The following is a 16,281-nucleotide window of genomic DNA, read 5'->3' as shown; positions in this document are numbered from 1 at the left end:
AATGAGTTGAGGGAAAGTTAAATTTAAAAATTAACATGAACTTCAAAATATCTGTGATTTCTTGCTTTAATATAATGGCAGTAGCTCTTGAGCTGCATGAATGCCACACATTTGTTTAACCATGTTCTCCATGATTTGAAATGATCCAAAGAGCATCAGACCCTCTGTGCAAAGTCACATGATCAATATCACAAATTTACTATGATTAATGACTTCTTTACTTCATATCATAACATTTCTTTATTTTTTAAAATCACAATATAAATATAACAATCACTTTTAGAATCCAAGAAGTGTCAACTGCAGACTTATCCTGATGTTGTTTGAGTGCCAGTTCTCCCACAAGACCATATGAATACTCTGGAAAATTCATTTCTTCATACCTCTTTTGTCTGATTGAAGCCATTCCAGAATTAGTACAAGAACTCAGACAACAGTTTAATAACTTACATGTATTTCTCCTTTACATTGATTTATACAGTTGGCAATGTGTTTCATCAGAATCGCTGGCTTTGAGTTCTCTGACAGAGTATAAGCTAGAAACATGACAATTTAAGTACCTTATGTAATATGACAAATCGCATGTAACTACATAACAGACAAAGAATAAAAATGAATGCAAGCTTAAAAACAAATTAACTAGAGATACTACAAAGGGTGGAGTGGTCCTGTTTATTTGTAATTCCACCATCAAATTGTTCCTCTGCTAAAATCGTTAGATCTAAAAACAGTGTTCTGTTTAACTAAAACTAAAGGTTGACACTCGTGAATATTAATGTTCAGAATGCACAGTTGTAGTAGGTAATCCATTTGGCAAACTAAATTGTATAACATTTTACAAATAATAAGAAATGATGACCAACTTATTACAACTTCGGAAAGGTTGCTGTTTTCCCACAATTTCCCTGCCTACCAGAATCGCTCAAGCTGCCTGATTTTTTGCCGACCAATTAAAGCGAGACATTTACCCTTCAGGACGTCTGGGCTGTTGAATATAGTGACGATATCATCTCAGATACAGTATAAACCTGCACCGTCGTGTGTATTATTCAGCATCCATAACCATGATGTGAACGAACAGCCCAGCAGAGGAAAGGAGGTCTCCATTCATGGTGAGCAATGGCACATGGCGGTATCCTGTGGTATAACATGAACAGAAATAAGCCAATGACATAAGCAACAAATCAATAGTATTGTTACTGTTAAAGTGTTACTGGTATCGTATTTAGCATGCATACTCATCTCTTTGTTAATTAAAAACTTAAAATCCTAAATTGCAAAACACTTTGCAGATTGTCGTTGCTCTCGTACAGGACTGAAGCACACTAACCGTTCTTTAGGCTGTTGAAGGGAAGTGTGTATTGGCCAATAAATTCATTCTCCGTTGTGGAATCGTAGTCCTCAATCAAAAAGCGCACAAGGGCTAGATCTGGCACACACACATCAAACTGGAAGTTTTCATTCCACATGGGGTTGAAGCCTTGAGAGAAAAGAGAGCGATTAGCCAACACCCAGGTGAGTCCTGACTGAGAACATTAACAGGGTTATTATACCATTATTCTCAATGTACTGCGTTTCCACCATGGTCGTATCGGCTGGCACACCGTAGATCTGCACTTTCACAATCGGATCAACAATGGAGGACTTCCTTTGGCTCACTTTGGGTAACTGTTGGGCTGAGATCACCTATTAGGCAAACCGTAACAGTGGTTTAAAAAAAAAGCTATGCAGCTGACACGAACACCACAAAGATATAGTCCATATATTACTAAATAAAAAAGGTGTTGGAGAGTCACTTGCCATCACATGAAGACTCTTTCTCTTTAACCATGGTCCCTTGGTGAGAGTGATGGGGTCAAACTCAGTGTCTTGGTCTCGTAGGTAAGATGGCTTCAGGATGTAACCAGTCTGTCCATTTTGAAGAAAGAGCCCTTGATTCAGATTCATCTCTGGGCAGGGCGTCTGGAAGTTGAGGGCCACTAAAGGGAGAAGTGACATTAACATCAACTTCCACTCGGATTAAATCTGAATATACATATTTCTATCACTAGAGTCAGTTATATGGTGGGTATCAGATTCATGACTTCTTTACCTATCTGACAGCCTGCGTTCCACAGAGGCACAGGGTTATAGTTCGAGGAGTCTGTCCTTAGTCCTGCTGGGTAAATCCTGCTGAGTTTGTCTGTATTGTGACGGATATAATCATTTGCTATGACAGAAAAAAAATAAGTAGTTATTATGGGAACATGGTTGTTTGCTTTTTCTCTTTTTAGCATCTAAGAGGCATTATTAGCTGTGGAATGTGTTTGGGAAGGATCTTAGGTTTAAAATATACACTGCCGTTCAAAAGTTTGGGGTTGGTACATTATTTGAATGTTCAAAAAGTAAACCGTAAACACAGTAATATTCTAAACAGTAAAAACAATAATATTGTGAAACATTATTACAATTAATAAAATATAATAAAAAATAAAATAACTTTTCTATTTGAATATATTGTAAAATGTAATTTATTCCTGTGATCAAAGCTGAATTTTCAGCATCATTACTCCAGGCTTCAGTGTCACATGATCCTTCAGAAATCATTCGAATAAGCTGATTTGCTGCTCAAGATTTCTTATTATCATCATTGTAGAAAACTGTTGTGATGCTTAATGTTTTTGTGAAAACCGTGATATTTTTCAGGATTTTTTGATAAATCGAAAGTTTGAAAGAACATCATTTTAATGTGTCCTTGCTAAATAAAATTTTTAATTAAAGAAAAAAAATCCAAACACAGAGCACACAGAAGTGTATATTGTGTTGTAGACACTGTAACTGGTGACCACCTTTTATGTTTCACAGGTCTTTTCCCACTTTTAGACTACTTTTTGCCTTCTGTGTGAATTAGGGACCATTCGGTATTTATGGAATGGACCACCTGAGGAAAATAGGGGAGGGTTTTTCTTTTTATTCTTTGTTGAGGGGAGGGTCATCCAACTTTTTTTAGTCTAGGGGGAGGGTCACCCAACTTTTGTATCCATGAAAACAGCAAAATTTCAAAGTGGCTTGTTTTGTGCATATTTTTCCATGTAGCTCCATAATGATCGCATACGCACTGCAAAAGGAGTATGTGTGAAACGATATTCACACATACTCCGTTTGCAGTGTGTATGCGGTGGATATTTTTTTCCATACCCATGTTAACAGGTTAGAGCTTTCACACTGCACACGGATGCGGTCCAGCTGTTCAGTTCCAGTTCCAGGTGCGGTGCGTATACTGCAGTGCAGCGATCGTTTCCGCACAGAGTCTATTTTCATTTAAATTATCTATTTTGAATTAAAGTGACAGCGCATGGTTCGTGGTCAAAATGAACACAGATTGACATGAAAATATAATAATCTCACCATAAATGAATTTAATTAAATCAAATTTAGTAATCTCACCATAAATGTATTTAATTAAATACTACTATTTTTCACATCTTTTTACTTTAAGACCGGGGGAAAGCAAGGAAAACAATTTACCTCAACAAGGCGACATAATGAACAGCACTCGTCTTATTCGTGGAGGTGGAAAAACAAGTTCTTTGTGACATGCAAGATTTACTGTATTCAAATTTAAATGCAAAAGAAAAGGCATGAGAGTCAGCTGTTTTTGTCAATTTTAAGTTTTCATTTAAAATGTTTGAGATTTTAAAGTACATGGTTAAATATTTGACCACTTGCTTGAGCAACTTAATATATAAATCTATATAGAAGTAGCCTATACATTAAATAATACGTTGTTTAAATTGTGTTTAAACGTGAATACGTCTATTAAAGAGTGTATATGTGTACAAAGAGAATCGCAATGCTGACAAAACTTTTTTTTCAAAAAAGTTGCTGATAACTTCTGGATTTGAAATAAAAATAGTGAGTATGTGTTTGTGGTACAGCCGTGGGTCAGTTACACACTGCAAATGCAGCATATGTGAAAGCACTATAGTGCACACAGAGTATGCAACAATGGCTATCTGAGCATCTTTACCAAGCGCAAACCAGTACAGAAGTAATCAATAAATTATCGGGGAGGGTCATGTCTTTTTTCACAATCATTTTGGAGGATCATAGAAAAATGTATTGCTGGCGAAGGGAGGGTCAAGTCTATTTTGACTATAGATCTAAAAACTCCTCTGGTAGCCCCTTAAATAAAAAACGAACAGCCCCGTACCACATTTTACTTTAATTACTAAAAATAAAATGTTTAAGATATGAATAGATCATTAAAAAAAATAATTTTCAAATATTTCATTAGATAATTTTGTTTATGAATAAATTCTGTACCTCTTTTTGCTATCCAGCAAAATGATAAATATATGAGAAACCTGAACGGCTCTTTTGCCTGTTGGTCACCTGCTTCTTTACATATTCAAAGTTGTGACGTAATGCATGTTTATGACTATGTATTTTGCTGAGAAATAAATCTGTGCCACTGGACAGAGTTCATGTCTCCGCCTCATGACATGTACTCATGTGTTTAATAGCTTGTGTTGTGTTTGAGCAGCAGAAATCATGACATCACACCTGATTCCTCCGCCAGTTTCACAGCTTTTCCCTCTTTGAATGAGGCCATCTCATAAAAGGACTGCTTGTCCCGGGAATCCTCAAAGCCATGGAAGGGGACACTTTTGCAGTAGATCACGATATCAGACAGCTCCTTCGCGAACTTCAATTTCTGTTTTAGGTGTGTGTAATTACAAAATAAATGTTGAGAATGAAAAGAAACAAAGTATTTAAATGATTACTTTCCATGGTCACATATGTATGCAAGACAGAACTCGGCTTACGCTAGATTTCTTCTCACGGTCTTCTTCATCCCCTTCGTCATCTTCTTCCTCTGTTACACTGTCTTCATTTGCTGCTTTGGACTCGTCTGAAAACGTGTCCTCAAGTTTGTTTAGTCTCTTCCCTTTCACTATGAACCGTCCTTTGAGTTCCTAAATAATACACAGTCATTAAATCAGAGCCTGCAGATTCTGCCATCAGCTCACATTTACATTTCATTCAACAGGCACTTTTATTCAAATGATTCTCAAATAAATCCAATGAAAGCCATGCATTTTGTTTTGCCTGTTTGTTGCTTTCTTTTCAGATTTTTAATTCTTTTAATGCATGTGTATTTTCTGCACTAGTTACACCAAAAGGAACTGCGTTCTAATAGCACCTTATTTACAGTTGTCTCTGCATTTTAGGCTGGAATATGATAAAAATGCATATCAATTGTTAATATGCTAAGCAGCATATATGTGCTGCATTTTCATTTTGATAGGTAGAGCAGCAGGCAGGACAAGCTGTTTCTAACACAATAGTTTGAGGAAGCTTATGCTGTAAATGATACTCTGGTGAACCGCAGTGTTCCTATTGTTGAAAGTGACAGTGACCAGAACAGGCCGCACCTTGACCAGAGCGAATGAAAAACAATGTTATGTAAGCTATGATAATCACCCGCTCCCCTGCAAGCAAAGCACCAGTCACCATAGCAATCCAATGCATCGTCTTTAAAAGCCACAAAACCGTGATCTTATAACTCTGTCTTTGCAGGGTTTCCTCATTTTTATATATGCAAGCATAATTGATGTGCTGAAGGTGTCAATCTTCTTGAGTAGTTGACATTTGTTTTACTGTAAATGGCTGAAACAAAAAGAGTTTGAGATGCAACGATAATTTCAAATAGAAAGCAGCCGCATGAATTCCCCACATTCCACACAGAATTCCATCGTGAAAGCATCTCCTGTTCAGACGGACTGCAATCTCTCTTGGGTCAGTAAAGAAGCTGTGGATTAGACCTAACACTTTGATATTTTAAACTGCTTTATACAAATTTTAAGTAAGTGTTCAATTTGGATCGTCACAATAAAATTGCATGTAAAACAACAAAATGTGTGCATTTACATTTACAAATTTATTTTGGTTTATTAAGCTTCTTACTAGAATACTTGATTCTTATTGATCAATCAAGTAATTTTGTGGTAAAATATTATTTTATTTACGACTACTAAACGGTAGGGATGCATGATATAATTTTCCAATATTCAAGATTTTTTTTTTTACATTTATCGGTATATATAGATATTTTCCCCTATTTAGATGACCTTTAAAAAAAAATTTTTAATGTAATATTTAAAAACTCTTAGTATTTAATAACAGTTAAATGTAACCTTTAGCCAATCTCAAAATTAATATACATTTTTTATATTGTACTTTACAATGCCGTAATGCCACTGTGATTCACTTGCAGCATTTAAAACTATTCATTTGAATTGTTTTAGTTTTACTTTATTTTGACATAATAACATAGTATATTTAATATCTGCCATGTATCGGATATCAGCAATAACAAACTTATTTTGTCTTTTCGTAACGGCCAGAATTTGAATACCAATATTCTTCCCTGCTAAACATTTGGTAGCACTTTATTTTACAGTCCTGTTCCCCATGTACATACTACGAACTTATTAACTACAATAACTGGGTAATAACTAGGTACTAACCCTGAACCTACCTCTACATCTAACCTTAACCCATGTAGTTACCTTATATTAACCTAACCAGTATTTTCTTAGGCAAGTACACTGTAAGTGCACGTACTGTAAAATAAAGTGCAACTAAACATTTTTATTGTGCTACACCATCTAAGCTTCATATCTCTCATATAACTCTCTTTATTCTTACATGATAAAAATAATTTCACCTGAAATCGATATTTCATGTCCACTCGGGGTGTAATAAGCAGGATAGCGTACAATCAGTCGGTCATTATGACAAAATAAACCCTCTCAGGCTCGGCTTCCTGAGCACCCTGTCAGGTTTATTTGGTATTTTATAATAACCGGCTTAACCTACGGTATCCCTTACATAGTCATGCAACTGAATATGCCTGCAAATGATCCTCTGTATAACATGACTTAGTGGATTACTGAGTCTTAACATCCCGCAGTCACTAACCTCTGGAGAAGGGAAGTGTGTGGGCATCTGATCTCCGAGGGGTTTGGTGACCAGAGCACTACCCAGGATGGAGATCAAGAGCCGAGCCATGGTCTTCTGCTGCTCCACACTGCAGTGGTTCTCCAAAGACAGGATCACAGGGTACTCGGACGTCTGGTGAAGGGAACAATCATATTATTGTCAGTCAGGTACACATGGGAAGCACACCAGAAGGACAACAAGTCCCAAAACAAACAGTAACTATCGTATCTTGGTGAAATGACAGCTATTTGCATCCTTTATGTTATGAATCTTTTTACCTTAAAGGCATATTCTTTAACGGCTTCAATCACATCTTTGAAGAGGATCTTCGAGGTGAGAGTGTATCCATGATAAATGACTGGCTCTCCGTCTGATCCATCCCAGCAGTCCAGCTCCACACAGCGGCATCCCTTTAGAAGTGCTCTGTACAGGGACAATGCAACTTACTACTCCAAAACTAAGCCATAAAACATGCTTTCTGAAAGGTAAACTAATTCAAATGCTTTCATTATGAAACTAATATATATCTAAATATTCTATAATTTAACTACGAAATTAAAATGTATTCAAATATTGAATGATTAACATTACTTTATGTATGCCTCAGTGCTGCTGGGTCCCTTGAGCTGGTCCTCCAGCAGGTATGTGTTGTGAGAGGAGGAGATGAAGTAATGGTTGAGAGGCTGCTTCATGTCCTGGTAAACACTTTTATGGGCCGGGTTAAAGATCAACCCCTCCGGCTGGTGCAGGTACATTAGGAAGCCATCCTTTGTCATTTGCTGTTTGGCTTTGGCTACAAGAAACACGAAACACAGACATGCAATTAAAAAAACGTTGTGCTTGTATATCTTTTCCCCTGAGACTGAGGCTAAACTTCCTGACAGCAAACTTTTGAATGACAGTGTTTATAGCAGATGTTTTTATCCAAAGCAACTTATAAGAATAACACAAGCAGGCGGCATTACCATTTTCATCAAGTTCGTATTTCTCAATAAGCTGAAAGGCATCATTCAGAGACGCATCCTCTCTTTGCTCATTCAACAGGAAGTTCAGCAGGTCAGCGGCGCTCATGAGACCGTCTGTCTTTGCACACTCTTCGTAGATGACATCAATCTCCTCTCTTTGTGTCAAGATTTTATAGAAATGCTCGATCTCCTTGCCCTCTAGGAATCCACACTTCGATTGGTCACATTTCTGAAAGAGGGGAAACAGTGGCATTTCTATTCAAGTTATCTATTGTGTTCATCTATTTAAATTGTGAGAGAACATTAGACAGGTAAACTGGGTTACATTCCTGCATAACAAGAATATTACCTCAAAGAGCATTTCAGCGTAGTCTTCGTCCACCTCAATGTTGATGTCTTGGAGAAAGCTCTTCAGCTCTTTCGGACTCATCTTGTTGTCCAAGTTTTTATCTGCTTTACGTATAGAACTGTAGATCCAGCTAAAGCTCTGATGTAAGGACAATTAAAGAGAGATTTGAAAGAATAATGCTTGAATTGCACCTCAACGCCACAGGCGTTTGAAAAGGATACTGCTCCGTTTTCTTCTGCGGAGTGAGATTGTTCATGTTTGAGATGACTTTCTCCAAACCATTGACCCACTTCTTGGCTTCTTCCTCAGAGCTGGCGATCAGGTCCAGGTTTTTCTGTCGCCCCTTAAACAGGATGGAGAACGCGCGACCATCCACTGACTCCTCTGTGTGTTTCCTCAGACCCTCCGTCTGCCGACCTGCTCGTACCGCCTCAATGTCGTCAAGAGAGACTGAGTGAGAAAGACACACAAAACTTCAGAAAATGGAGTAATATGTAACGTGGGTCCCACTGAACCCAGACCCTGATCATCCACAGCTGTCCCAACATTATTAAAAACATTATCATATATTTTGGTTCACTGATGTCACATTTGCAAGACAAGATCCATTTCTTAGAGGCAGGTTTTTTTCCTAGTTTCCTTCTGTTACATGCAGTATCATCACGTGTCTGGATGTCAATATGCATATGGAAATTATATGTAGAAGAGGTCATGCTTAATACAAAAGCGTTGCAAGCTCGATTTTGTGCATTTGATTTGTGACTAAAATGTTGGTATCGTAATGTTACAACAATGAAAGCAATAACTTTATTTATTTAGACGGGGACAGTGAACGTTATGGCAGGGAAAGTAAATATGTGATCTAAAAATTTTAAAAAATCCTTAATTTTGAGCCCTGAGTCAATATGTTTGTTTAACAGTAAAACTTGTTAATAATATTAATAATTATATGATTTGTCTGTTAGTCTGCTTATCAGTAGCCTACATGTATACCGACTTGAACTGTACGGCAGAAAGACTGGTATCATTATATAATTTATAAATTTTTGTATTGACTATTGTTACTGTATTGTACCGGTACCAGTAGGCTACTTCTCACTTACTATATAATGTAGTGGTGCGATTTAAAGAGGCAGTGTTCTCATGCTACACATTCTCACTGAGGGCTAAGCACCCTGTGGATGAATCCTAGAACCACCCCTGGTTTGCATACTTTGAGGAAAATTACACAACCATTTTAAACATAGCCTCAGGGCTGATGTTTTGCAGCACTGGTCACAAAACTGACAATATACTTGAACTGACAATATATTTGCACACGAACACCTAATTTAGCGAAACCTTTGTTTAATCAATACCCTTTTAATTAATACAATGGCCAATGCTCTGAAGAAAAAAAAATGATATTGATATGAAAAATGAATAAAAGCAAGATAACTATAAAATTCATCCTTATAGTCCAGTCATTTTATGAAAAAAGGTTGAACAAATTGCAACAGAAGCAAACTAAACTGATTTTGTATCCTCAATATGTCCTGAGTAAGGAAAAAAAAGCCCCGAAGAATCCCATTAGGGGAAAGTTTTGAAAAAGACCCAAATATAGCCTATTCATTCTTTTTCTTACGTGAATAGGGTAAATATTGTAACCTTTAGATATCACCATGAAAATTACTGTGTTGATTACTTGCATCAAGACAAACAAAAAATGTATTACAAGTTTTTTTTAATTGTTTGTTAACATGGACAAACGGTGCATAATCTAATTACGTATGTGCTAATTTGCATAAATACCACACAGATTTAAACATTGGGTATATCCAGGTGAAAATGTCTTGTTGAATCTTGTTGACACATAACAGTAAAATACTTAATTTTTAAGGTCTGAATGGAACCCATTTAGGCTACCCATGAACATGAATACATAGAGGCAGGAAGAAGTACTTTAAACCAGACTTTATTCATTATTATCGGAGAGATGGGGTTTGGAGCTGGGTTCGTGGGACTGTTTCTGGCGATTCACTTTTTATTTTGCCTACCTTTTGTCTTTTGCATTCTCCTTACCATTGTCTCCTGTTCTTCCCTCAGACTCGTCCCCCAGAAACAGTCCCACGGACCCAGCCCCAAACCCCATCTCTTAAAAATTAATAAAGGCTGGTTTCTAAAGTACTTCTTCCTGCCTCTATGTATTAATGCTCATGGGTAGACTAAATGGGTTCCATTCAGACCTTAAAAATTAAGCCTAAAAAATGTCAGGATTCTTTGGTAAGTAGAAAGTAAAAAAAAAACAGCATTTATTTGTAATAGAAATCTTTTGTTACAATATGTCCTTACTGTCACTTTTGATTAATTAAGTGCATCCTTGCTGAATAAAAGTAGGAATTTCTTTAAAAAATATCTTACTGACCCCAGCCTTTTGAATGGTAGTGTACATCATTATGATTAACAGAAATTTGAGTATACAGAAATATCAATACACAATAAATCACAAGGCAATGTCTGCAAATATATACATTTTATTGATTCAACCACACCCAGTTAATCGGCCTCGCTTCATCTGATATTGTTGGCATAAATCTATAGTCCAAAAATAGTATCAATTATGGATACAATAACTTTAATATTAAAGAACGCAAACAAAATTATACTGCATATGCAATAATATACTTACAATAATTGTACCCAGTTTGTGCTTAAAAATGTGGATTTGAGCAAGGAAATTCTATAGTAGAGACATTCATTAACACACATACCAGCCAAAACAACACAACGATGGTCAGTGCAGGACACGAGAGCATTCAAAGAAAGGGCTGAAAGGTTTCTGACACCCTTTTGGGACTCACATGTGTTTTTGGACTTCAAGGTCTTTTTGGATTCATGCCACATGGTCTTGCAGTCCTCCTGCAGCTTGAAGTAGCGTGACTTTTTCCATGAGCCTGAACGAACTTTCAAAAGGTCCCCGCCGTTTATCAGGAACTGCAGGTCTATGTCACCCTCCAAACCTGTGGGGAGGACAAGGACAAGACCACTCATGTAGTCATTCTTTCAAAGCTCATATTATTTCCCTTTGAAAGGCAGATTTGTGGCATATGTCATTTCCCACATCACAACATCCTTTTTTTTATGAAGGGAAACAAAAGGATTATATTGTCCCTCTGTGGTCCAATAGAGGAAGGAAGTTAGGAACCCACCCTTTCAGCTGCTGAGGAAGAAAACGTGGTTTTAACTTCTATGTAAAAGACAAAAGACTCTTCCTGAAAGACTTGAACACATACTGTGGTGTGGACACTTGACACCAACCAGGACCAGATATTAGGTCAAACTGCCAAAGCACAAAATGCATTATTTACTAAGGCGTGGTGTGTATTTGAGAGTAATTTACACACACAACCATGAATCAATAGGCGTGACGTGATCTTGGTCTATTTAGGTCAATAGCTGGGACCAACTTACACTGCTATCTAGGTAAGCAATTTATAGGTGAGACAGACAATGCTTTCCTGGTTACGAGATTTCCTTGGAGACGTGCATGTCAATGAACCTTATAAATTTTACTATAACCAATAACCAATAGAATCCCCAATGTAAACACAAGTATGAAAGATTAAGTTCTCAGATTACATTAAAACAAGATTATTGTTATAGCCTATTCATTCTCCTACCTATTAGTTTCACGTTGTTGAGCGCGACTGTCTTGATCTGTGCGCGGTATAAGGACTCTTGAGACTTGGTCCGAACAGGTTGTCTTCGTACACACTGCATAATGTGAATTTTCCGCTCAAATAAACAAAACTGCTTCTGATAATAGGAGCCGCAAACATATCCCAAAGGCTTGCTCGAGTGCTGTGTTGTTTCGCTCACTCGCTTGTCTGCGGATTTGGGGCGTGTACTAATCCAAAGTTCATCCCTAGAATAAGAAAGTAGATACGTTCCGTCTGATCCCAACAAGTGGCAATATTTGTTGGCGAATTAAATCAACACGTTAAGGATGTGTATTTAAAGAAAGATATCACTACAAAGTAGGCTACTTATTAAAAGTATACTTTAGACTAGACTACAGTCGAAAGCTACAAATGCGTAACAGCAGGTAAAATACCTGTTGGGCTTCTGTGTGTCTTTCTGTGCAGAAGCAATGGCGCCATCTAGTGACCGCATTTGTCAGTCCACACAGACTGATGTGTTTAGCAGCCGCACTCTATATTTGATCCGGTGGATTTATGTTAACCCTACACGAGCTGTACGTGCAGATAAAACATGCCATTTCTTTCATTATGATGGTATGTTTCATAATTATACAGGGCTTTCTTTTTACACTGCAATGCAATGTCAAAACAAATATTATTTTTATATTGTTGAGGTGTTGTTAAATGTATAAGGCCAATAATGTTATCATTAACTTAAAACTATTACAATACTTTTAGTTAATTGAAATGAGGCTTAAAATAAAACAAATATTAGATGAGAAGAACAAACGAAACCTTGGCAACTAAAATAACATAAGCTTAATTGAAGTAGTAAAATTACACAAACTCAAATGAAGCTAAATAGAAATAAAAAAAGACTAGGGCTAATACAATGACAAAAGCACATAAGAAAGTTACTAAAACAAACGAACATTACAATGAAACCTGAAAATAATAAAAACTCATTCAAAACATTAATAAACACTAGAATAGAATATAAACTAAAGTAACACTGATAAGTCCAATTCAAGTTACTTTTATTTGTACATTTTTTTTATTTCATTCCACATTTCTGTACCAATTTTCCTGTAAACGTTTTTAAAATTGCAATGTCTAAAAATATGTCAAATTTTATACAACGTTTTGCCCTAATTGTGGTTTGTATTGTTTATTTAAAGATTTAGACATGCATGTACAGCATGACATCTTTCTGTTACAGTAAACATGACCCACGTTTGGGTTCTTAAAAAGCCTAAGGCATCTAAATGTCTGTATACATATAACTGTGAATAACTGTGTGCTTGTTGTGTATACATCTCCTGAATCTCCTATCTCTGTCATCCAGAGGGAAATAACTGTCTTGCCTCTCACTGAAAGCAGGAAGCAGCCAGTGGGTTTATGGTAGCAGATAGCCCCACTACAAATTGTCCTAATATTAGCCTCTAAACAACAGCAACAATCACAGAACCACTGCAAGTGTTTTTAAAACCAGCTTACCCTGCACGAACTGAATGTGTCTGTCAAGTTAAACTTTTTAGAATATTTTTGTCACATTTGTTTTTCTAAGACAGTTTGCAAGTCTGCTGGGGGGAAAAACAGTTACATGAGCTGAGCCTTGGTTTGAAGAGCGAGTAAACCCATAATTTGACAGACGTTTCAGGAACTGAAGTAATGAAAGGGATGTTATGTGAGACAGTCGACGGAATGTTGCTCCAGGCTACTGACACCTCTCCTGTGCCCCATCCTCAATGTCCTCAATAGAAAATCTAGGTTATTTTATTGCTGCAGAATTGGAGAACTGTAGTGAGATGGGCAAATAGCTACACCCAATAAATAACAATACAATACAAAGTTGCCAAGGGTGTGGCAGCCATATTATACGCTCACTCAATTTACACTACACCGCCCATTCATGCGTTCATACGCATCAACAGAAAACAACACTGACTGAAAACAAATGTGGGGTTTGCAAAAGTATTTTCAAACTTAATGTACAAATGAAATACAACACCAAAAATCGAATAAAAACCGGTTCATATTAAAATTTGCCCCTCTATGTTGTTTGTATCGCCCGTTAAAAGAAATATTTCATAAACTAGCGTAAGGGTTCGTTTGGTAATAGTTAACATTCAGTTGCGCGTGGCTGAAACTCAAGAGCGCGTGCAGGTTTAGTAGTAGGCTAAACAGGTCTGAACATCCACTGCTCTCAAACTGAACTTTAAGATGTTTGTCTATTGACTTTTGTGATACGCACAGCCATTTCGGAATCATTTTTAATTCAGTTGTAACAGAGTCCCGTATTAGTTTCCATTCAACACTTACATTGTTTATCAGCAATGCCGTTGGAATCCATTTCTCGTAAATACAGCAGACTGGTATATCCTCCTCGTGCACAATATGTCAGTGTTCTCAAATCCAGGAGTTCACACGCAAAAAGAAACTACATAGAACTTCGCTGCCGCAAAAAAAAAACAAAAAACAAAACCAAAAACAGACGAAACTGAGAGCGGGTCTATTGCTCCAGCCTTCTCGGCACAGGTACAGATTACCTGCCTGTGGGTAATAGCGTCTCAGTAAAAGGTATCTCATGATGGGCCACTCCCACTGATCAGTTCAGCATCTTATAAATGCATGCTGTGCCTCCAGTTGCCTGTAGGGGAATTTACTCAAATTATGCTCACGGTAAAGCAAATCCAGACTGAGATTGAATGTTTGGTTGGAGAAGCCGTTCTTAAACTGCACCTGTAATTAGAGCTGTATAGACACTAGTCATGCCAGTTAAGATGAAAATATGCTGTATTAGTGTGTATTGAATCTGCCAGACAGCACTAATAATTTATAGCCTGGAAAGCAATGAGCTAGTCATGTAACTATTTTAACATTTTTCTGAGTCATTTAACAGATACATAGGCAGTCTGGTACAAAGAGAAAGACTGCATTTCTGAGTGGGGTTTGCTTTGGATTAAAATACATAGGCTTGAAATTTAGACTTTTTAAGGCTTTGTGCATCTTAAAAATGAGTGCATATTATCTCTTCACTTCAAACATGCCTATAAAACCTGGAACATATATCCAAGTGTTATTGGGTGTTGTTGATTAGCATTTCACATGATTGTCATTCTCTGTGGTTTGAGGTATTTCCATGTGTATAACTACTTTGGCTGGAGAGGTTTAAAGTTTGCCTTTGTCAAAGAATTCCTTTGCTGACTGATAGTGATCAAGGAACTAATTTTACTGGCAAAATGAAATGCTCTCAATGCAGCTCTCATATCTGCTATGTGACCTCTGAGAATAAAAAAACATTCCATTTCAAGTTTATTTTTGTGTGTGTAAAATATATCAGATGCTTTCTGAACAAGCCGCCATGCACTTCAGCCTCACTCTTGACTTGAATGCAAGAGCCCACCGGCAATGCAAAATTAACAAGCATGTTTGTAAAGTCATTTCTGAGATTTTTTAAAAGGGAACTTATTAACTGATCACTCCATGGTAAGCCAGGCTGACCAACCAGTCACAAGGAAAAAGACAAATATATTTCATGTATCTTCAATTCCACAAATGTCAATGTCATATGAACCGATTTTGTGATTTATTTAAGCTTAGAAATAGTTAAATAAATTATTTCCTCACGCTGTGGTAATTTCTGTGTATTTTACGATGTAGGCTACAGCATGGAACACAAATGAAGTGTATTCAAAACATCACATCTCCTATATACAATCATCATGTTTGCTGCTATGTTCAGTTGCAAGTAGCCTAGATTCGCCTTCATGCTGAACTTAAGTAATGTCATCTGTCTTCAAGCCCTCAGTGTAATGTACTTTATGTCACCTTCCAGTTAAGTGAATCATAAACACAAGTATGTAGCATGGGTTAAGCAGGTTCAGAGGGTAATTTAGGGAATTATAAACTAGGACTTGAAAATATCAGGACTGTCAATAGAAGAGACTAAATAATTGTGATTAATGTCATGATTTTATAATCCCTTCCAGGTCTAGGAAAGAAAATGATATGTGTGAGTTGTGTCAATTTGTGGAAATGATTTATTACTGTGGACCCACTGGATTTAAATAAAAGGATGAAAAAGTAGAAAAGTATTTAGTGTTGCTAATTTTCACTAAGTCACTGTGACCTAGCAGTGACTTCCCACTGGTCATGTGATCCCCGAGAAAACATTCTTATAAATGCTGTATGGACTGTACAGTATGCTGTAAGTTTACTCATTTTTTTAAGTATGCAGCTTTAAAAAAAAAAACCTGTTGCCTGTATGTCACAGATGATTGGTCATCTTATCCTGGTG

The 16,281-nt window shown here is 36.8% G+C and overlaps 1 protein-coding gene across 2 annotated transcripts; it reads right to left on the bottom strand.

Moving 5' to 3' along the window:
• Positions 1–52: 52 nt before the first annotated feature.
• On the bottom strand, positions 53–14,587 carry plcd1b (phospholipase C, delta 1b). Of its 2 annotated transcripts, none has more exons than XM_079876368.1 (15): positions 11,961–12,261; positions 11,142–11,300; positions 8,523–8,751; positions 8,302–8,431; positions 7,953–8,181; positions 7,579–7,780; positions 7,266–7,410; positions 6,967–7,119; positions 4,809–4,958; positions 4,546–4,696; positions 2,093–2,209; positions 1,801–1,979; positions 1,554–1,686; positions 1,331–1,480; positions 53–1,137 (listed from the first exon to the last, which is right to left on the bottom strand). In XM_079876368.1, exons 1-15 carry the CDS (start codon positions 12,058–12,060, stop codon positions 1,046–1,048), a joined length of 2,319 nt encoding a protein of 772 aa, XP_079732494.1. In that variant the 5' UTR covers positions 12,061–12,261; the 3' UTR covers positions 53–1,045. The 2 variants fall into 2 exon arrangements, with proteins under 2 accessions (XP_079732494.1, XP_079732493.1); XM_079876367.1 differs by lacking the exon at positions 11,961–12,261 and adding an exon at positions 14,304–14,587 and having other exon boundaries at positions 64–1,137.
• Between the last annotated feature and the right edge of the window lie 1,694 nt (positions 14,588–16,281).

This window comes from Squalius cephalus (genome assembly GCF_949319135.1).
Source record: "Squalius cephalus genome assembly, chromosome: 7".
Taxonomy (NCBI): Eukaryota; Metazoa; Chordata; class Actinopteri; order Cypriniformes; family Leuciscidae; genus Squalius; species Squalius cephalus.
The sequence above is the reverse complement of the archived record's forward strand: the minus strand, read 5'-3'. Positions and strand labels throughout refer to the sequence as shown.